At 40.4% G+C, this 22,726-nt stretch overlaps 1 protein-coding gene across 11 annotated transcripts in view; it reads left to right on the forward strand.

The window, feature by feature from the left end:
* PDE8B (phosphodiesterase 8B) overlaps nucleotides 1-22,726 on the forward strand; it is a 383,095-nt gene that overhangs the window by 334,192 nt on the left and 26,177 nt on the right. For all 11 annotated transcript variants that reach the window (XR_009502334.1, XM_059916606.1, XM_059916610.1 and 8 more), the window contains 7 exons: nucleotides 11,710-11,752; nucleotides 15,256-15,333; nucleotides 16,802-16,878; nucleotides 18,345-18,509; nucleotides 21,010-21,055; nucleotides 21,470-21,605; nucleotides 22,516-22,714. Coding sequence is in view for 10 of the 11 variants with exons in the window: in XM_059916606.1 (XP_059772589.1) it covers nucleotides 11,710-11,752; nucleotides 15,256-15,333; nucleotides 16,802-16,878; nucleotides 18,345-18,509; nucleotides 21,010-21,055; nucleotides 21,470-21,605; nucleotides 22,516-22,714 (744 nt within the window). In the remaining variant the exon portion in view is untranslated. The remainder of the gene's footprint in view (nucleotides 1-11,709; nucleotides 11,753-15,255; nucleotides 15,334-16,801; nucleotides 16,879-18,344; nucleotides 18,510-21,009; nucleotides 21,056-21,469; nucleotides 21,606-22,515; nucleotides 22,715-22,726) is intronic.

A 22,726-nucleotide genomic window follows, 5' to 3' on the forward strand; every position in this document is an offset into this window, starting at 1 on the left:
CTATTCACACTCTCCCAAAGTGATTCTGAAATGAATGTTGAAGGAGGTATCTAGTATTTATTTGCTTGTTAGCTTGTTATTGTTGTGATCCTGGCCTTGACTCATTATTTTTTTAACATCTTTATTGGAGTATAACTGCTTTACAATGGTGGTTAGTTTCTGCTTTATAACCAATTGAATCAGCTATACATATACATATATCCCCATATATCCTCCCTCTTGAGTCTCCCTCCCACTCTCCCTATCCCACCCCTCTAGGTGGTCATAGAGCACCGAGCTGATCTCCCTGTGCTATGCAGCTGCTTCCCACTAGCTATCTATTTTGCATTTGGTAGTGTATATATGTCCATGCCACTCTCTCACTTCATCCCAGCTTACCCTTCTCCCTCCCCATGTCCTCAAGTCCATTCGCAACATCTGCATCTTTATTCCTGTCCTGCCCCTAGGTTCATCATAACCAATTTTTTTTTTATTCCATATATATGTCTTAGCATATGGTATTTGTTTTTCTCTTTCTGACTTACTTCACTCTGTATAACAGACGCTAGGTCCATCCACCTCACTACAAATAACTCAGTTTCATTTCCTTTTATGGCTGAGTAATATTCCATTGTATATATGTGCCACATCTTCTTTATCCATTCATCTGCCAATGGACACTTAGGTTGCTTCCATGTCCTGGCTATTGTAAATAGTGCTGCAATGAACATTGTGGTACATGACTCTTTTTGAATTATGGTTTTCTCATGCTATATGCCCAGTAGTGGGATTGATGGGTCGTATGATAGTTCTATTTTTAGTCTTTTAAGGAACCTCCATACTGTTCTTCATAGTGGCTGTATCAATTTACATTCCCACCAACAGTGCAAGAGGTTTCCCTTTTCTCCACACCCTCTCCAGCATTTATCGTTTGTAGATTTTTTGATGATGGCCATTCTGACTGGTGTGAGGCGATACCTCATTGTAGTTTTGATTTGCATTTCTCTAATGATTAGTAATGTTGAGCACCCTTTCATGTGTTTGTTGGCAATCTGTATATCTTCTTTGGAGAAATGTCTATTTAGGTCTTCTGCCCATTTTTGGATTGGGTTGTTTTTTTGATATTGAGCTGCATGAGCTGCTTGTATATTTTGGAAATTAATCCTTTGTCAGTTGCTTCATTTGCAAATATTTTCTCCCATTCTGAGGGTTGTCTTTTCGTCTTGTTTATAGTTTCCTTTGCTGTGCAAAAGCTTTTAAGTTTCATTAGGTCCCATTTGTTTATTTTTGTTTTTATTTCCATTTCTCTCAGAGGTAGGTCAAAAAGGATCTTGCTGTGATTTATGTCATAGAGTGTTCTGCCTATGTTTTCCTCTAAGAGTTTTGTAGTGTGTGGCCTTACCTTTAGGCCTTAAATCCATTTTGAGTTTCTTTTTGTGTATGGTGTTAGGGAGTGTTCTAATTTCATGCTTTTACATGTAGCTGTCCAGTTTTCCCAGCACCACTTATTGAAGAGGCTATCTTTTCTCCGTTGTATATTCTTGCCTCCTTTATCAAAGATAAGGTGACCATATGTGCGTAGGTTTCTCTCTGGGCTTTCTATCCTGGTCCATTGATCTATATTTCTGTTTTTGTGCCAGTACCATACTCTCTTGATTTCTGTAGCTTTGTACTATGGTCTGAAGTCAGGGAGCCTGATTCCTCCAGCTCCGTTTTTCTTTCTCAAGATTGCTTTGGCTATTCGGGGTCTTTTGTGTTTCCATACAAATTGTGAAATTTTTTGTTCTAGTTCTGTGAAAAATGCCAGTGGTAGTTTGATAGGGATTGCATTGAATCTGTAGATTGCTTTGGGTAGTATAGTCATTTTCACAATGTTGATTCTTCCAATCCAAGAACATGGTATATCTCTCCATCTGTTTTTATCATCTTTAGTATCTTTCATCAGTGTCTTATAGTTTTCTGCATACAGGTCTTTTGTCTCCTTAGGTAGGTTTATTCCTAGGTATTTTATTCTTTTTGTTGCAATAGTAAATGGGAGTGTTTCCTTAATTTCTCTTTCAGATTTTTAATCATTAGTGTATAGGAATGCAAGGTATTTCTGTGCATTAATTTTGTATCCTGCTACATTACCAAATTCATTGATTAGCTCTAGTAGTTTTCTGGTAGCATCTTTTAAGATTCTCTATGTATAGTATCATGTCATCTGCAAATTGTGACAGCTTTACTTCTTCTTTTCCAATTTGGATTTCTTTTATTTCTTTTTTTTCTCTGATTGCCATGGCTAAAACTTCCAAAACTATGTTGAATTTTAGTGGTGAGAGTGGGCAACCTTGTCTTGTACCTGATCTTAGTGGAAATGGTTTCTGTTTTTCACCATTGAGAACGATGTTGGCTGTGGGTTTGTCATATATGGCCTTTATTATGTTGAGGAAAGTTCCCTCTATGCCTACTTTCTGGAGGGTTGTTATCATAAGTGGGTGTTGAATTTTGTTGAAAGCTTTCTCTGCATCTAGTGAGATGATCATACGGGTTTTATCCTTCAATTTGTTAGTATGGTGTATCACATTAATTGATTTGCATATATTGAAGAATCCTTGCATTCCTGGGATAAACCCCACTTGATCATGGTGTATGATCCTTTTAATGTGTTGTTGGATTCTGTTTGCTAGTATTTTGTTGAGGATATTTGCATCTATGTTTATCAGTGATATTGACCTGTAGTTTTCTTTTTCTGTGAACATCTTTCTCTGGTTTGGTATCAGGGTGATGGGGGCCTCGTAGAATGAGTTTGGGAGTGTTCCTCCCTCTGCTACATTTTGGAAGAGTTTGAGAAGGATAGGTGTTAGCTCTTCTCTAAATGTTTGATAGAATTCACCTGTGAAGCCATCTGGTCCTGGGCTTTTGTTTGTTGGAAGATTTTTAATGACAGTTTCAATTTCAGTGCTTGTGATTGGTCTGTTTATATTTTCTGTTTCTTCCTGGTTCAGTCTCGGAAGGTTGTGCTTTTCTAAGAATTTGTCCATTTCTTCCAGGTTGTCCATTTTATTGGCATAGAGTTGCTTGTAGTAATCTCTCATGATCCTTTGTATTTCTGCAGTATCAGTTGTTACTTCTGCTTTTTCATTTCTAATTCTATTGAGTCTTCTCCCTTTTTTTCTTGATGAGTCTGGCTAATGGTTTATCAATTTTGTTTATCTTCTCATAGAACCAGCTTTTAGTTTTATTGATCTTTGGTATTGTTTCCTTCAGTTCTTTTTCATTTATTTCTGATCTGATCTTTATGATTTCTTTCCTTCTGCTAACTTTGGGGGTTTTATTGTTCTTGTTTCTCAAATTGCTTTAGGTGTAAGGTTAGGTTATTTATTTGAGACGTTTCTTGTTTCTTGAGGTAGGGTTGTAGTGCTGTAAACTTCCCTCTTAGAACTGCTTTGGCTGCATCCCAAAGGTTTTGGGTCATTGTGTTTTCATTGTCATTTGTTTCTAGGTATTTTTTGATTTCCTCAGTGATCTCTTGCTTATTAAGTAGTGTATTGTTTAGCCTCCATGTGTTTGTATTTTTTACAGATTTTTTCCTGTAATTGATATCTAGTCTCATAGCGTTGTTGTTGGAAAAGATACTTGATACGATTTCAATTTTCTTAAATTTACCAAGGCTTGATTTGTGACCCAGGATATGATCTATCCTGGAGAATGTTCCATGAGCATTTGAGAAGAAAGTGTATTCTGTTGTTTTTGGATGGAATGTCCTATAAATATCAATTAAGTCCATCTTGTTTAATGTATCATTTAAAGCTTGTGTTTCCTTATGTATTTTCATTTTGGATGATCTGTCCATTGGTGAAAGTGGGGTGTTAAAGTCCCCTACTATGATTGTGTTACTGTTGATTTCCCCTTTTATGGCTGTTAGCATTTGCCTTATTTATTGAAGTGCTGCTATGTTGGGTGCATAAATATTTACAATTGTTATATCTTCTTCTTGGATTGATCCCTTGATCATTATGTAGTGTCCTTCTTTGTCTCTTGTAATAGTCTTTATTTTAAAGTCTATTTTGTCTGATATGAGAATTGCTACTCCAGCTTTCTTTTGATTTCCATTTGCATGGAATAGCTTTTTCCATTCCCTCACTTTCAGTCTGTATGTGTCCCAAGGTCTGAAGTGGGTCTCTTGTACACAGTATATATATGTGTCTTGTTTTCGTATCCATTCAGCCAGTGTGTGTCTTTTGGTTGGAGCATTTAATCCATTTACCTTTAAGGTAGTTATCGATATGTGTGTTCCTATTACCATTTTCTTAATTGTTTTGGGTTTGTTATTGTAGGTCTTTTCCTTCTCTTGTGTTTCCTGCCTAGAGACGTTCCTTTAGCATTTGTTGTAAAGCTGGTTTGGTGCTGCTGAATTCTCTTAACTTTTGCTTGCTGAATTCTCTTAACTTTTGCTTGCTGAATTCTCTTAACTTTTGCTTGTCTGTAAACGTTTTAATTTCTCCTCGAATCTGAATGAGATCCTTGCTGGGTAGAGTAATCTTGGTTGTAGGTTTTCCCTTTCATCACTTTAAATATGTCCTGCCACTCCCTTCTGGCTTGCAGAGTTTCTGCTGAAAGATCAGCTGTTAACCTTATGGGGATTCCCTTGTATGTTATTTGTTGTTTTTCCCTTGCTGCTTTTAATATTTTTTCTTTGTATTTAATTTTTAATAGTTTGATTAATGTGCGTCTTGGCGTGTTTCTCCTTGGATTTATCCAGTATGGGACTCTCTGCGCTTCCTGGACTTGATTAACTATTTCCTTTCCCATATTAGGGAAGTTTTCAACTATAATCCTTTCAAATATTTTCTCAGTCCCTTTCTTTTTCTCTTCTTCTTCTGGGACCCCTATAATTCGAATGTTGGTGCATTCAGTGTTGTCACAGAGGTCTGAGACTGTCCTCAATTCTTTTCATTCTTTTTTCTTTATTCTGCTCTGCAGTAGTTGTTTCCACTATTTTATCTTCCAGTTCACTTATCTGTTCTTCTGCCTCAGTTATTCTGCTATTGATTCTTCAAAGAATTTTTAATTTCATTTATTGTGTTCATCACTGTTTGTTTGCTCTTTAGTTCTTCTAGGTCCTTGTTAAATGTTTCTTATATTTTCTCCATTCTGTTTCCAAGATTTTGGATCATCTTTACTATCATTACTCTGAATTCTTTTTCAGGTAGACTGCCTATTTCCTCTTCATTTGTTTGGTCTAGTGGGTTTTTACCTTGCTCCTTCATGTGCTGTGTGTTTCTGTGTCTTCTCATTTTGCTTAACTTACTGTGTTTGGGGTCTCCATTTCGCAGGCTGTAGGTCTGTAGTTCCCATTGTTTTTGGTGTCTGCCCCCACTGGGTGAGGTTGATTCAGTGGGTTGTGTAGGCTTCCTGGTGGAGGGGACTAGTGCCTGTGTTCTGGTGGATGACGCTGGTTCTTGTCTTTCTAGTGGGCAGGTCCACGTCTGGTGGTGTGTTTTGGGGTGTCTGCGGCCTTATTATTATTTTAGGCAGCCTCTCTGCTAATGGGTGGGGTTGTGTTCCTGTCTTGCTAGTTGTTTGGCATAGGGTGTCCAGCACTGTGGCTTGCTGGTTGTTGAGTGGAGCTGGATCTTAGCGAAGAGATGGAGCTCTCTGGGAGAGCTTTCACTGCTTGATATTATGTGGAGCTGGGAGGTCTCTGTTGGACCAATGTCCTGAACTCGGCTCTCCCACCTCAGAGGCACAGGCCTGACACCCGGCTGGAGCACTAAGACCCTGTCAGCCACACGGCTCAGAAGAAAAGGGAGAAAAAAAGAAAGAAAAGTAGAAAATGAAATAAAGTTATTAAAATACAAAATTAAAAAATTAAAATGTAATAAAAAAAGAAAACAACAAAAAAATGGACAGACAGAACCCTGGGACAAATGGTAAAAGCAAAGCTATACATCAAAATCACACAAAGAAGCATACACATACACCCTCACAAAAAGAGAAAAAGGAAAAATATATATATATTGTTGCTCCCAAAGTCCACTGCCTCAATTTTGGGATGATTTGTTGTCTATTCAGGTGTTCCAGAGATGCAGTGTACATCAAGTTGATTGTGGAGATTTAACCCGCTGCTCCTGAGGCTGCTGGGAGAGATTTCCCTTTCTCTTCTTTGTTCGTACAGCTCCCGGGGTTCAGCTTTGGATTTGGACCCGCCTCTGCATGTAGGTCGCCTGAGGGCATCTGTTCTTCGTTCAGACAGGACGGGGTTAAAGGAGCAGCTGATTTGGGGGTTCTGGCTCACTCAGGCCGCGGGGAGGGAGGGGTACGGATGAGGGGCAAGCCTGCAGTGGCAGAGGCCGGCGTGACGTTGCAGCAGCCTGAGGCGCACCGTGCATTCTCCCGGCGCAGTTGTCCCTGGATCACGGGACCCTGGCAGTGGTGGGCTGCACAGGCTCCCGGGAGGGGCGGTGTGGATAGTGACCTGTGCTCGCACACAGGCTTCTTGGTGGCGGCAGCAGCAGTCTTAGTGTCTCCTGCCCGTCTCTGGGCTCCGCACTGATAGCCGCGGCTCGCGACCGTCTGTGGAACTTGTTTAGGCGGCGCTCTGAATCCCCTCTCCTCGCGCACCCCGAAACAATGGTTTCTTGCCTCTTCGGCAGCTGCAGACTTTTTCCCGGACTCCCTCCCGGCCAGCACCGAAGCCCGAGCCTCAGCTCCCAGCCCCGCCCGCCCCGGCGGGTGAGCAGACAAGCCTCTCGGGCTGGTGAGCGCTGCTTGGCGCCGAGCCTCTGTGCGGGAGTCTCTCCGCTTTGCCCTCCGCACCCCTGTGGCTGCGCTCTCCTCTGTGGCTCCGAAGCTTCCCCCCTCTGCCACCCACAGTCTCCGCCCACGAAGGGGCTTCCTAGTGTGTGGAAACCTTTCCTCCTTCACGGCTCCCTCCCAGAGGTGCAGGTCCCGTCCTTATTCTTTTGTCTCTGTTATTTCTTTTTTCTTTTGCCCTACCCAAGTACGTGGGGAGTTTCTTGCCTTTTGGGAGGTCTGAGGTCTTCTGCCAGCATTCAGTAGGTGTTCTGTAGGAGTTGTTCCACATGTAGATGTATTTCTGATGTATCTGTGGGGAGAAAGGTGATTTCCACGGCTTACTCTTCCGCCATCTTGAAGGTCTCGAGATCTGTATTATTAAAGTTTTATCCCGGTGGTCTGGAACCAAAACTGCAGTATCTTGAAGTTATGCCCTGCCCCATTGAAAGCCCCACATCCTCCTTCCCTTGTCACCTTGAGTTTAGCTCAAGTCGCCTTCACCTCGGATGCCAAAACTGTTCCTTGACTCATTTTAATTGCTAAAAAGTCTCATGATTTTTCATTGATAAAGTTATTTCTGAGTTTTTCTCCTATAAGAGATACCAGGATTTAGGTTCATTTGTAACTGCATAATTCACAAAATCAATCAATAAAATTATTAAAATCAATGTATTAAATAGTTACCTAGGTAAAGCTTATACTTCTAAGATTGACAGCTGCTGTCTACAATTCCTTAGTGATGGTTTGAAATGGAACATCATCCTCATGCCCAGGCTCGTGGTACAGAGTCCCAGGGACCATGACATGTCACTCACCTTGCTCAATTTCAGGCTGTTCTCAATTTTCTTCATCTTATTTATTTTCACAAATTTTGAAATTGTTTCAGACTTCCAGTTTTTAGCCATCAGTCCATATTGTCAGTTGAACATTTAATTTTCTCAATATTTTATTATGAAATTTTTCAAACATATAAAAGAGTTAGAAGAATTGTAAGTAAATACACTTGTACTCACCACCTAGGTTCTGTAAGTAACATTTTGCTCAATCATCTGTCCGTCCATATATCTATCAGTCCATCTATCCATCCCCCAATTCATCCATCAGTCCATCTTATTCTTTGATAGATTTCAAATTAAGTTGCAAACATCAGGACATTTCACCCCTTGGTACTTTGGCATGCATATTATTAATGAGAGTTTAATATTTGTTTGTGAGTTTTTTCATTTTTTAGGTAAAAGTTACATACAGTGAAATGTACAAATCCTAAGTATAATATTCCTTGAGTTTCAGCAAATGCATATGCCTCTGTATTGCAGACCCCATCAAGATTTCAAACCTTCCCAACCCAGACGTTCCCTCACGCCCCTTCCCAGTTATCCCTGCCTCCACTCCCTTCCTCCCCACGCCCGGAGGTAACACTGTTCTGACTTATATAACCACAGAGTAGTTTTGCCTGTCCTAGAGCTTCATAAAGTGTCTCCTCTTTTGTGCTGGCTTCTTTCATTCATCATCAGTGTTTTGAGATTCATTCATGTTGTATGTATCAGTATTTTTTTCTTTTTCCTTTTTATTTCTACCGCAGTTTATTTCTCTTGTTGATGGACTTCTGGGCTGTTTTCAGTTTAGGACTCCTTTGAACATTCTTAGACAAGTCTTTTTTGTGAATATATGCTTTCATTTATCTTGGGTAGATACTTGGGAGTAGAGCTGAATATGGAGGAGTTGGGTCATAGGGTAGGCATATGTTTAATTTTATAAGAAACTACCAGACCTTTTTCATAGTGGCTGTACCACTTTATACACCCTCCAACATGTGAGAGTTCCAGTTTGTTCCACATACTTGACAGAATTTCTTTTTTAGACATTCTGGTGGATGTGTAAAGAAAATATCGTTTTAAAATGATTATTCTTTAAGAGGAAGACAATCAAATGACCCTGAAATCACACATACACACACGTGCACACACACACACCCAGAATTCGCAGTGCTTTTGAGCCAAGCATAATCAGGTATCTGTACACCAAGCATTTAGCACAAGGACAGTAACACTTGTGGGAACCTATAGTATTTTAAGGAATTAAAAGATTGGAATTATGATTTTTTTTTTTTCTCCAAAAACAGGCTGTAAGCTTCCAAGGCCTTGCTAAGAAATTCCAGCTTTGAGCTCTGGGAAGAGTGGCACAGGCAAGGCCAGCAGTATTCACATTGCAGAACTTTAGTGCTGAAGCCTGGGGGACACATGATATCAGAACTCTTCATCATTACTGTATGCATTTCCACTACAAAAGGGAAAACAAAAACACTACACTCTGGAGAGATTGGCTGACACGTAGCCATTGAATTACGGTTTCTTTTCTTTGCTTTAGCATGCATGTGACAAAACCTATCGATAGCAGAGATTCAAACCCTCCCCAAAATTACAAAGAAAATTGTATTCAAACAGATGCCCTTCACTGAACCCGGGGATATTGTCCTCAGACCCCAGTTTAACAAGCTTGCGCCCGGCTTCCCTTCTGGGGCCTGACTGTAGAGAGCAACGTGACAAAGAGAAGTGGTTTTAGATGGAGAGAGCCGGGTTTAAAATGGGATCTGCTGCCTGCTGGCTGTGCGGTTTAGACAAGCCCCTCAACTTCTCGAAACCTCAGCTTCTGCATCTGTCAGAAGGAATGACAACCTTTCCTCCTTTCGAGGGTGCTGTAATGACTAGATTGTAAATGTAGAGCTGCTAGCACTGTGCACACATGTAAGAGATGGCTGCTGTGGTCACAGGAGAAGTGGTTCCTCCTCTCTTCCTGACCACAGTTCCCAGGCCCACAGGCCTCTCCTGGCTGCCCACCAGCGAGTGCCAAACTACAGGACCACTCGTTCTCTGTATTTCCTCAGTGACCCTGACTGAGAATTATGAGGAAATAATTTTAATAGAAGCATTCATACCAAGTTATAAATGATGGGTGGGTTTAGCCTTCCAACAAGAAAATCGTAATTCTAAAAGAATTGTTTTCATTCAAATGAATCTTTGGTTGTAAAAGGAGGTATTTGGGAGAGGAAGGAAGATAACCTGAGTTGGAAGCTTCAGTAAAAACCTAGCACTGCTGGGGTGTGATGGGCAAACTGTCCTCAGGCACTGCTCTTACCACAGAGGATTGTGAAGGGAATAATGACCTGACACAGCCCTGCAGAACCTCTGCGTGCAAAGCAAGTGGTGATTGGTTGTGGTGATTGGTTGTTTGAGGAATGTTTCCAGTCTCTGCTGCTGTCCATAACGAAGAGCCCATCAGAGGCAGATGAGCCAATTTAGGGGCACAGGTTTATGGGGGATGCAGCGTGCTCAGCTCAGAAACTGCCGAATGCAACATCCTGTGTGGAGAAAGGCCAGAGCCACCCCAGCAGACGGACCCGGTACCTCTCCTCTCCCCTCCTCCCTGTCCCCCCTTCTCCCTTCAGGGGCAGGTGCACATTTCTGTCCCAAAGGCAGGGTTGGACTGTGCATCTGCTGGACCTTGGGCTTCATCTAGTTCCATCGAGACTGGACACAAAGCCTACACTGACCTCCCAGGAGGCCCACAGTTCAATCAGCTGGCCTGCAGAAGTCAACGAAAGACAAGAAAGTAGCTTTCTGTGTAATCTGGGGAGCCATGGGACTTTGTTCCTAAAGGAGAGATGTAGTGTGATTCAAAGAGAAAAGCTAAGCATTTAAAGATCACTTGCTTTTGAGCTAAAGCTGACTGAGAAAAAGTTGTATTCATTTGGTTATCAGAAATTCATACTGCACTCAGTAGCTTTGTAGCGAATGATCTTTATTTGTAAAGGAAAAACATAAAACAGTTGTTCACAGAAGAAATAAAAAGTTCCCATAATTACGGGATAAATAAGTCACAGCCCTTAGTCACATATAAGACCAAGATCTCACACAGGCTGGCCATGTAATTTTTTCTGTAATTACGTGGGATGAACTGTGCAGAATAATTCATACAAAACCCCTATTTTAACACTTCAATTTTACATGATTATTTTTCAATGGTTCAATCAGGCTGGAACATTTTACTGTATCTGAAATATATGGGACTTCTGGCTGTTACAGCTGATGTTGCTAAACCATACTAATCTTCCCCCATAAACAGTCCTACATACTCACCTGTCTTGTTTTTCAGGTTAACTTATTCCATTCATTCAGTGCCTACAAATGTGTGATGGTTTGAGAAACTGGAAGTAGGTGGATTTAGCAGCAAAGCAGCATGATTATAATCATGATAAAGCTAGGTGTGCCCCAGTAACAAGGTCTTAGTTATAAACACCAGAAATGCAGAACCCCCAAAGAAAGCATATTTATTATTTCTAATGTTAATAACTTCACTAAACATTTGACAGATATGTACTGAGCATTAGCACAAAAAAATTGATACTAAGAAAGAACTAGGTGCAAAATTGAATCTAAAGTTCAGAGCTTATGAAGAAACGTTTAGTAAATTGACTGTCTATAATTGAAGTGCATTTGAAGAGCTTTGGGGGAAGGTTTTTTAATATCCTAGGCTTAAATTCAGATTGCTTTTATATTACAGGAAAAATGTATAACATGTCTGAAATATAAACAGAGTACATATAAAAATCTTAAATTTTGTTTTAAATTTTGGTTTTTTGTCTTTCTGCATTTCTGCAGACTGTCAAAATGAGAACAGCTGACTGGAGATCCAGATGTCTTGCTTAGCAAGTGTATCCCTTGGGTATCTCCCTGCTGTCAGGCTCAGGCATTCTATAAGTGTCTGGATGTAACAGAGAATTTGTAGTATTATCACCTGGTGTCCATCTTTCATCTGTTCATATTATCTGTGCAACTTCTTGTTTTCTTGAATTTTTCAGAGTTTTTAATGAAATTGTTTGGTTGGAAATGTAACTAATACCATATTTAAAATCTCTTTTTCTTGCTTTACCAAACTTCTGAACAACTTTAGATTCACAAGGTTCATCGTGACTCAGGAGATAATTCTCAAACAGGTGAGGATACTTCAATTTCACTCTTACATACTCAGGTGGAATTTGTGGGTTCAAGTCTATGAATCACTCTGAAGAAGTCTGGATTGAAAGTCACCACCCCAGAACTTGGATTGCTGCTATCTGAGTGCTGATACTGACAGGTCTGAGAGCGAGGTTAAAAGCAGGACCCCTTAAAAAGCTTTGAATCTTCATTCATGGCAACCTTTTCTACTGAATGCCTTCTTCATCCTGGTTTCTTTTGCTGACTAGAAACCATGGAGAACAAGATAAACTCAAAATAGAGAGTGGCCCGAAAGGCCAGGGGACACACATTATTATACCATAGTTAGTCTTCCCTTTCTTTCCAGCAGTCAGTGACTACATACAATTAGAAAATGTGAATGGGCCCTCGCCTGGCAGTCAGGAGCAGCAAATCACCATTTCAGCTGCCCACATCCTCACATCATACCTTGGGCAAGACTCTCACTGTTTGATTCTTGGTTTCCTCTGCCATAAAAAGAGGAGGCTGAACCTAATGACTTCTACATTTGAAAGGTCTAGAATTCTTTGATCATTAGAGGGGAAAATGTCTGCTACCAAAGATTTAAAATTCTCGTTCCTGCACACACACCACACATTCTCTCCCTTGTTGGTGGCTTTCCCAGCCACTGAGGCATAAAGTTGGACCCTGGGCTACTTACTTAGTGCCTTTCCTGGATTCTAAAATGGACCATATTTTCACCTACTCAGAAAGATTTCATTTGATCTTTCTGAGCTTCAGTTTCTTCATTTGTAAAATGAATTAACAATGCCTATCTCATTGTGGTTATGAGGATTAAAGGAGAAAATTTATATAATGTCTAGCAGTACCTGGCGTTTAACTGTTTGGTATCCTCCCCTTCCCTCCACACTTTTTCTCTGTCTCTCTCTTTCACAGATGTTTTAGTTTATTTCTTTAACCCAGTGAGAGTATTATTTTAACTTACTTACGAGCTTCTGAGTGTCAAAAACTGTTATAAGCATTTTCATATCCTTTACAGTGCCCAGTATTGCCTTGCACATAATAGACACTCAATAAATACAGAACATTGATTAACTGAAACCCTCCCATCTTGGAAAGCATAAGTTCCACCATTTATTAACTCTTGGACCTTGAGCTACCCACATAATCTCTCCAAGTTTAAATTTCCTCATCAGTAAAATGGGGATTACACTATGTAGCTTTCAGAATTGTAATGATTATGTAAGATAATTACTATATTTAAAATAAATAGTAAAGCACAATGTCTGGTGCATAGTAGGTGCTAAGTGGTAGCTATTTTTTTAAAATTGATGACACTGTATCCTTTTTTGCCATTGAGTACAGCTATTTGAATCTCTCTTATCCTTCTTTTCTCTGGTTTTAAAGTTCATTCCACAACATCTTTTGAGAGAATGAATAAATGAATTCTTTGATTTAAATGGCCTTTATTGAATAAATAATTTCTCCAAACTTTTAGTCTTTTCTATTGCTATAGATTTTCTTAATTTTAGCTGAGATAAAAGTCAGAAAGAATCAACATTATCCATCTTTGAATAATTATTTCTAGTGAATGATTTAGAATTCAACCAGCCAGCCTGGGCTATAGCCTCCCTAGTTTAGTTTTATTTGGAAACTACATTTTGAGGAATTCTTGTGCTCTTTAATCCTGAATTTAATCTTAAGTATTTAATAAGTTAGATTTAATCTCTTATCTGGTAAACAACTGTTAGGAATGTGTATGATTATTACATTCCTAAATGTAATAGGCTAAATCCAATGTCTTGCAAGTGACCACTATTAGTTCCTCAGGGTTTGAAAGATGTAATATGATTTTAACAATATAATTTTATAGGTATCTTATAAAGAAATACTGAAACTCAAATCCAAGGCTAGGAAAATTATTAAGGCAGGGTCTGAAAGAAAATTAGGCAAAGGGGTAGTAAAATAGTTTAAGTTAGGTGATTTAAGACAAGTTCTTATGGATGACTATGTTGTTCAGATTAACTTTATAATAGTTCTGCCTTCCACTTTATGCTGTATAAATATAATTCAAGTTTCATTGCTGATTTAACCTTTTTAAAATTGAATCAGATGTTTAATGACATTAAAGTAAATGGTTAAAAAGGTGATCTAGAGAAATATCTAAGACATATTATAAAGTGATAGCAAGTAGTAGAATAATATTATAACATGATCCCACGTTTGCTTAAAAAGAAGGTATACAGATGTAATTAATAATAATAGGCAAACATGAACTTTATATTTACTATGTAGCAGGCACTGTTCTAAGTGCTATCTATGAATTAACTTGTTTACATCTCACAACAGCCTATGAATGAGATGCTATAACTATCCCCACTTTGCAGGTGTGGATACTGAGGCACAGAGAAGGAACATTCCCAAAGTTACACAGCTATTAGATGGCATAGTGGAGATTGGAGTTTTGGCAATTTGGCTCTGGAACTGGTTCTCTTAATTACTATGCTCTCTTGCACTTTTTTTGGTGTCACTAGACAATTCTTTAAAAAGCATTGCATCTTTTTTTCTCTCTTGGAATATGATCATTTATCAGTGTCTAAGAAAAGCATCCCCCTGCTGAAACCTGCACATCTGCCTCCTTTCGGCACAGTGAGGAGAAATTCTGTGTTATGGTTAAGTTTCTCTCCTTGCTCATGGGTTACTCCTACAAGAAGCAAATACCCTGAAAATGCATTTTTCTGAAGCCACCTCTGCTGCCCTGACATTTTTATCCTTTGGTCCTCACTGGTAGCGTGCACCGTTTGATTAGATCTCACATTAATGTGACAGCACATTTTGAGCATTAAATTCAACGTCTGCAAAGACTTACACAGATTTTTTAAGTGCTTTTTTTCCCTCAGAAAACAAGGCCAAAAGTGAGAGTTAAATTGTTGGAATTTGTTGGGATTAGAAAACTGCTTCTTCTTCTCTTCATTCCTGAGATCAACAGTCTGCATCATTTGATGAAATCATATCCTCAGGAGAACCTAGAAAACCATCAAGAGGTCTGGCTTTACAGAGGGACCTAAAATTGGTCCAAATTAGTTTCTCAAATAAACTCAACTCTCTGTGGATTTGACTAGTATTTTATTTCCTCAAATATCCCCATAAAAGCCTTCCCCACCCATTGAAATGTATTGTCCTTCATGTCAAAATGAACCCCTCAAAATTTCCCCCAAGTTTTAATGTTTATTTTCAAGAAGATATTTATTAATGGAACTAAATAACCCTTAATAATAAGCTCCATTACAATGTAATGTGGTACCACAAGGAAAGGACATCATTTTACAATTAATATGACTGATAATTCTGTGTGTGTTGATGATTTGAAGAGACAGTGGCTCACTATTTCTTAAAAATATTTTACAGTGCTTAAAAAGTACCCTCGTTTTCTTTGGAGAATGAGGGAAAAAATATGTCTAAACTTTGCCTGTGAATAAGCTTGAAAACTAATCACTCTCCATTACTAATCTGAAATCCTTAGAGTCTCATTCATTCAGATACAAGAACAGGAGGAAAGAGTCCATTGATGTGAAATCAATATCATCTCGAGGCAGTGATGGTAAGTTTTTCACATTTCCTTGACTTTAAAGTGTAGAAAATGGCACAGGAATATATTTAAGAATTCCTCACCATATAAACAAAACCCCAAGGAATAGGATTACAATTAAACTGGCTTTTTTCCTGTAGGTGGAAAAATTTTTAGGCCTTTTTATTCTTTTTTTTACTTTTTATAGTCTTTGCCTTCTCTTTGAAATGACTCCATGCTTGTTCCTTTATGGCCTAACGTGTGTTAGGCCACATAACCACTAGAGCAGCTCAGTTTCAATAGCTAGGTCACTCTTAGCTGCTATCCTTCAGGTCACAATGGGAAACCTGAGCCTGAGGGAAGTGGCTGAACTAGCAAGGACCAAAGACTCTAGGGATAAGATGTATAATTCATAGAGGAAGATGGATAGACCACAAGGCATGCAAGGGATTGGGACCAAGAACGTAAAGGAAGAAAACGGACTGAAATTCTTCCCGATGGGTTGAGGGTGTAGATAAATGAAGAGGGTATCCATTTTAGAGGATAATGGATGAGGGCATTTCAACTGGATTAGTTCAGTTTTCAGAATAGAGTTTGAGATGGGATCATCCATTACCTCTCGAGAGCATGGGAGAAGTGAAGGCTGAAGAGTATGGAAGAGCAGCAATGGTGGCCGCTCTGGCAGTGGAGATGGCTACAAAGACGGCTGACCAGCAGGCAGGCTCTGCTGACATCGGCTACATTAAGTTATCAGATCTATAACATGCGAATTCTATTCCCTCCTGCCTGCCTCTCAGGGAGGGGTAGGAAGATCTGATGAGAACAATGCTTTTAAAATAAAGCTTCTACCTTTTGGATTTTGAACCACATGTAAAGATAGGACATTTTAGATGGAGAGGATAATGGATGAAGGAATTTCAACGGGATTAGCTCAGTTTTTACAGATGAGAGCTGGACCCACCGTGGGCTCCTGGTGTTAAGAAACTAAAGGCGCAGGGAGGTGGGGAGCCTGGCCCTCACTCAGAATGAGAGGGGCTCATTCTCCTGCCCACCCCACCCTGGTCACGGATCGTGCCTCCCCTCCTACACTGCACTCATCCAGTTACCCGGCCTGTGGCTGAGGACTGAAAGTGGCAGAACTGCCCAAGTTGGGCTTTAGTGACTTACGGGAAAGTAACTCCTGGGGGATCATTAGGCTGTTGGGATGAGGCCTCCGGATCCCATCAACCTTCTCTGAAATCCCCCTGTGGACCTGAGACTCATAGAGCCTTCCTGTCATCAATGTTCCAGGCCAGACCACCCTTCCCAGTCCCTGGCAAGTAGTGCCTGAGCTCTCAGCCTTTTAGGACTAAGAGATGGGTGAATTCATTGCTTTATGGGGAGCAGTGGAGGACAGTAGTCCTGTGGGAATCAGGCCCCCAGTCCGTGCAGGGTTCCTTTGCTGCACTTAAGCGCAGCTGAGCCACCAGAACCAGATACAACTTTCTTGACTTCTCTCCAGCCCCAAGCTTACAGAATCGTCGCTATCCATCCATGGCAAGGATCCATTCCATGACCATCGAGGCTCCCATCACAAAGGTGAGTAGCAGCTGCTGCCTCTACTCTGCAATCAGGGCCACTGAACACTAGGCTATATTCTGGAGATAAAGTGATGAACGGCATACTATTACCTGTATCATGGGGTTTACAGTCTAGTAAAGGAAACAGATATTAAACAAATAAACACATAATAAATACGTAGTTATAAATTGCAATGACTGTCATAAAGTAAAACAACAGGTTTCTATGAGGGAAAAGTAGGTTAGGGCCCTAGTTTGGTTGGGTGAGAGGGGTGGTCAGGGAGGGTCTCTCTGTAGAGGAAGTAATGTTTGAAGTAAGACCTGAAGGATACAAAGATGTTAGGAGAAGAGGATCCTAGGCAGAGGCACAGCAAGGGATGAGCACTGAGGTGGGAAAAGGAGGGAATGGAGCAACTGAGGACCTGAAAGAAAGTCAGGTGTGACTGGAGCTTGGAGAGCAGAGGGGAGAAACGGTGACATGGAGTGGTGCAGGGCTCCGTTCATTCTGGCCAATAGAGCTGTAATAAGTTTATATTTTAGTTCATGTGTAACGGAAACCACTGAAGAGTTTAAAGTAGGGGAATGACATGACCAGATACGTTTATTGAAAATAACACCAAGCTGCCATGCAGAGAATGGACTGGAGATGGCAAGAGTGAAAGGGAAGAGGACAGTTAGGGACCTTTTCCAGAATTCTAAGCAAGAAACTGTGTTAGCTGTACTAGAATTACAGCAGTGGAGGTGGAGAGAAATGAGTAGATCAGGAAATGTTTGGGGGTAAATTCAATTCGTCTTGATGATGAATTATACTGTCAGGTAGGGAAAGAATTGAGGGAAAGTGATATGTCAACCAGGGCCTCCCAGGGTTTTGGTTTGAGCACAAGATTAACAGAAGTGGTTTTTTCACGGCAATGTAGAAACCAGAGGAGTACAGCTCTTGTCTTTCATTTTCTGTTAGGTTTACTTGCTTGCTTTGGGAAGAGGAGAGCAAGGTCGTGAGTTTAGTTTTGGATATGTAAGTAAGACATTCCAATAGATGTGTCAGGCAGGCAACTGAATATATAAATCTGAAAGTCAAAAAGGAGTTCAGGGCTGGGATATAAATTTGAGAGTCCTGGGCATGTGGATCGTATGTGTCCAAAGTCATGGAAATGAAAGAGCTCATCTCTGAAAGGACTGTGGAGTGAGAGGAAGGCCCAGCACTAGTCTCTGAGGAACTGCAACCTGTAGAAGAGAGCTAAAGGAGAAGGATCAGCAAGGGAGCCTGAGAAAATGTAGTCCCTGAAGTAAGAGAAACACTGGATAGGGTGGGAAGAGAAGCATGCTTCAGTATAAAGAGAGTGGTGCCGTGAAAGCACTGGTCATTTTGAACAATAAGATGTGTTATCATCTGATTTCTTTTGGATTCTAGGCACATGAGTGAGTTTTGAGAAGAAGAATCCTAATGTCCTCAAATTTATTCTTTCTCTCTCTTTACTTCCTTAGGTTATAAATATAATCAATGCAGCCCAAGAAAACAGTCCTGTCACAGTAGCAGAAGCCTTGGACAGAGTTTTAGAAATTTTACGGACCACAGAACTGTACTCCCCTCAGCTGGGTACCAAAGATGAAGATCCCCACACCAGTGATCTCGTGGGAGGCCTAATGACTGTGAGTGATGAGGAAAAACCAGAAATGCAGGACAGACAATGTTAAGTGCACTCCAGAGAACATATAACATGTAACATATAAACTGTTAACCTATAGGTGTAGAAATACCTGCTGTATGGGCTAACATCAGCATAACCAGAAGCAGTTGCAGGAGCACAAATGACTAATTTGTCCTTCTGAATTTGTACTACAGTAAGGAGTAAATAGACAGTTGATTGAAGGCTAAATATCCCAATGGAACCCTTTTGTACTTCTTCCCCTTGACCTGGTATAGTATTCCATTGAGGGTTATGGCTAGGCTTCCTTGGACCTCAGGCTCTTTATATAATGAAAGCGTTGATACTTAGATGACAGCACTAGTTTCCAAAATCTTAGCTGTAGAATTCTTTCTTTAAATAAAACCTTTATATAGAGTTCCCTTTATAATCAACAAAAGCAGAGCGGAGCTGCCGTGGCTCAGTGTGGGGAGGGGAGGAGGAACCACCCCCTGCCGGCACTCCAGTACCACCATTTGTAACCACTAAAAGTAGCTTATTTCTAAGGAGTCATCCTGTTCTAGTGTTTTTGCTGTGATCTATTTGGCTGTAATCATAATCCATCAGCAAGTGAAGAAAAATGAGAAAATTCAAATTATTCATTTGTGCTCCCTATTGGAGACTGAAGCTGGAAGAATTCTTTGGGAGAAAAACAAAGTCCAAGAGTCATCGAAGAGTTTTACTTTGAAGTTTTCTGTCTAGCCCTGCCACCAAATGCTGAGTGTTGACTGGCTTTCTGGTCCATCCTCCTTGTTCCTACTAAAGGTTTCTGGTGAGCCTGTAATTTGAGTGACCTCCTGATCCTTTTGAGCCCCTCGGCTGGCCCAATGCAGTGTAGACTTTAGTTCTAAAGAACACTGGCAAGGTGTGTGTGTGTTTGCCATCTGCAGCAACATGAATGGACTTAGAGATAATCATACTAAGTGAAGTAAGTCAGACAGAGAAAGACAAACATCATATGATATCACTTATATGTGGAATCTTAAAAAGTGATACAAATGAACTTATTTACAAAACAAAAATAGACTCACAGACATAGAAAACAAACTTATGGTTACCAAAGGGGAAATGTTGGGGGGAGGGTGGATAAATTAGGAGTTTGGGATTAACAGATATACACTACTATATATAAAATAGATAAACAACAAGAACCTACTGTATAGCACAGGGAACTATATTCAATATCTTGTAATAACCTATAATGGAAAAGAATCTGAAATGGAATATATATATATATATATATATATATATATATATCTCCAAATCACTTTGCTATGTACCTGTAACTAACACAACATTGTAAATCAACAATACTGCAATTAAAAAAAAAAAAATAGAACACTGCCAAGGGTCTGTCAGGAGGCTGGCCACTGCAGAGCTGCCGAACCATTCTGGTTCCTAGAACAAGTTATCTGCCCTCCTTTCCCCTGCTGCCATACCATGTTGGGCTTCCTCTCCAGGTAATGCTGTGAGGAACCAGTACAAGATTCCACCTTTTTTATGTAGCATTAGGGAAGAGAAGAAAGAAAGATTAAGAACAGAGGAGTTCCTTGTGATATCTGCCTTAGAGGCAGGACAGTTATGGCCATTGTTACTTATCTATTTATCCAGTTTTGAAAACTAAGCTCTTGGCCTAAAGATCCAGAGTGTGACTTCAGGAGAGCCCTTCATTAATACTTTAAACCTTAGCACATACTTTCTGAGGATGACAAATAAGCAATTACAAATGGCTTTTAAGCAGAGGTCTAAATAATTAGGTACTCGGGGGTAGAAGGTAGAGGGCAGGAAAATGAGATGCAAGAACATCTGGGGACTAAAGTTCAAGAGCCTAGTAAATGGCAGAACATTGAAATTCTGTTCACTCCCTTATGCCGCCCTTCCAAAGACCTCAAATCCAGAAACTTCCTTTAAAGGCTAACAGTGAAGCTCATAAGACAGAAACTATAGCTGGAAAAAAGTTAATTTAGTTGTTAGTCAAAAATTAGCCCAACCTTTTAAAGGCTTTACATTAAATCATCCCCCAGATGTGGCCCATGGCTTTGGCTCCCCAGGATGCAAATCTAAGAACACAAGAATAACACAGTCCTTGTGAGGGTAATTGGGGTCCTTTCAAATTAACATGTACCCGAAGCAAGATCACTTCTGTGATTTCATTATGTGGCTTCAAAATGCAACAAGAGAAAGATGGCATGAGAACAGAGCTAACTCACAGCTCAGGTGTGAGACCTGAATGCAGTCATAGCCACTTAATTCTCAATTCTCCATCTCCTGGGGCTAACAGCCTTGGAAAGGAGAGTATCCACTGTTTTGTAGCTATTGTTCTCACTTGATTTTGAGCTTCAACTTGGAGTTCCAGATTGACTGGGTTATTCAGGATTCAAATCTCTTTGGCTAATAAAGGAAATGAGAGAATAATGATAACGGCATATAAAGCATGCTTCTCATAGCATCTTTCTTTATTCCAGGATGGCTTGAGAAGGTTGTCAGGAAACGAGTATGTGTTCACTAAGAGTAAGTTGTCCTCTATCCACTTGTTACTGATAACCTGTCTCTGGCCTTTTGTCTCCCTCAGTGTTGTGATTATTGTTTGGGAAGGGCCTTGGTGATACTTCCTATTTGTCTCATTGGAGTTTAAGCATCTCTATCGTCTACATTTGAAACCAGGTCTCCTAATATAAATTACTTCTCTGAGCGCTGTCAGAATAAGAATTGCAAATCTCTCTATATTTAAACAGTTAAACTGAATTATTTTTCTATTGGGGGGGTCCTGAAGTTTAATAATGTAAGAGAACCCTGAGGGGAAAATCTTCTTACCCCTGGAAGTTCAAGACTTTCTTTCTAGTAGCAACCATGAAGATGACAAATGCTCAGCAGCACTCAAGATTCCACAATTACCCACCCTTCCTGCCCCATCTGTTTGCTCAGATGTGCCCCAGAGTCACAGTCACCTTGGGATGCCAGTAACCATCAACGATGTCCCCCCTTCTATCGCTCAATTACTTGATAATGAGGAAAGCTGGGAGTTCAACATCTTTGAATTGGAAGCTGTGACACACAAAAGGTATGTGGCTTCTCTGGCTGTAGGCAGGGGGAGAATTGATGGACACACTCAAGACTTTCACATCTGGAAACTTTGAGGGAGATGTGAGTCCTTGCCACAAGTGACCTCCCAGGTTCTGCTTTTCATGCCATGCTGGAGGAGTGTCAAATGCGCAGAGAGACTGTGGCCCCTTGAGTGAGCTCCTTTATGGAGAAGAGAGTATTAGCGGGTAAGATGTGGGATCAGCCTGGTGATACCCAGGATGAAGAAATACTGAGCGTCTTCTTCAGATCTACCCAGGTCATTCCTTTGTGCCAGTGAGCCAAAAGTTCTAAGTATTCTCAGCTCCAAACTTGTTGAGGTCCCACCTTACAAAATGAGTTTGAGAGCACTGTAGACTTTTCTTTTGATCCATCCTATAGGCAGGGGAAAGATTAGATAACACAGAAAGTCCTCTTCTATTACAGAAGTCCATTTTCTTCCAGGGGTGTTGGATGTGAATGATAACTATAAATAAGTAACTTAATTCTAAATGACATGACTTTGCTGAACCCACACAAGCCATTCCTTTTGTCCTTAAGCTCAGTAACTTCCTCAGGGGACACAGGAAGTGCAAAGCTTACGTGGAAGCAGAGACAGAGAGAGACTGTCAGTGACCTCTCTCTTGGTTGTTAGAGCCACTGAAGGGCAGGTGACTTAAGACAGTCTAGAAGTCATTTGGATTAACCACCATGAGGCACCTAGTTTTAAAGAAGTGGCTGGTGAGGAGGAGATGCTCTATCACCTTCTAATTTGGAGAGGACATATTTTTATACCCCTGTGCCTATGAAGCATCAGGAAAAAAAATGACTCAATTTCCCAGTAGCTTCAAAGAAAGCAGCTTCTGGAGCAGTGAATACAATGAATCAGAGTTTTTTCCCCTGTTTTCCAGGCCATTGGTTTACCTGGGCTTAAAAGTCTTTTCCCGGTTTGGAGTATGTGAATTTTTACACTGTTCTGAAACTACCCTTCGGGCCTGGCTCCAAGTGATTGAATCCAACTACCACTCCTCCAATGCTTACCACAACTCCACTCATGCCGCTGATGTCCTGCACGCCACTGCCTTCTTCCTTGGAAAAGAAAGAGTGAAGGTAGAATTTTGA

Source organism: Balaenoptera ricei, chromosome 3, assembly GCF_028023285.1.
Source record: "Balaenoptera ricei isolate mBalRic1 chromosome 3, mBalRic1.hap2, whole genome shotgun sequence".
NCBI classification, from domain to species: Eukaryota; Metazoa; Chordata; class Mammalia; order Artiodactyla; family Balaenopteridae; genus Balaenoptera; species Balaenoptera ricei.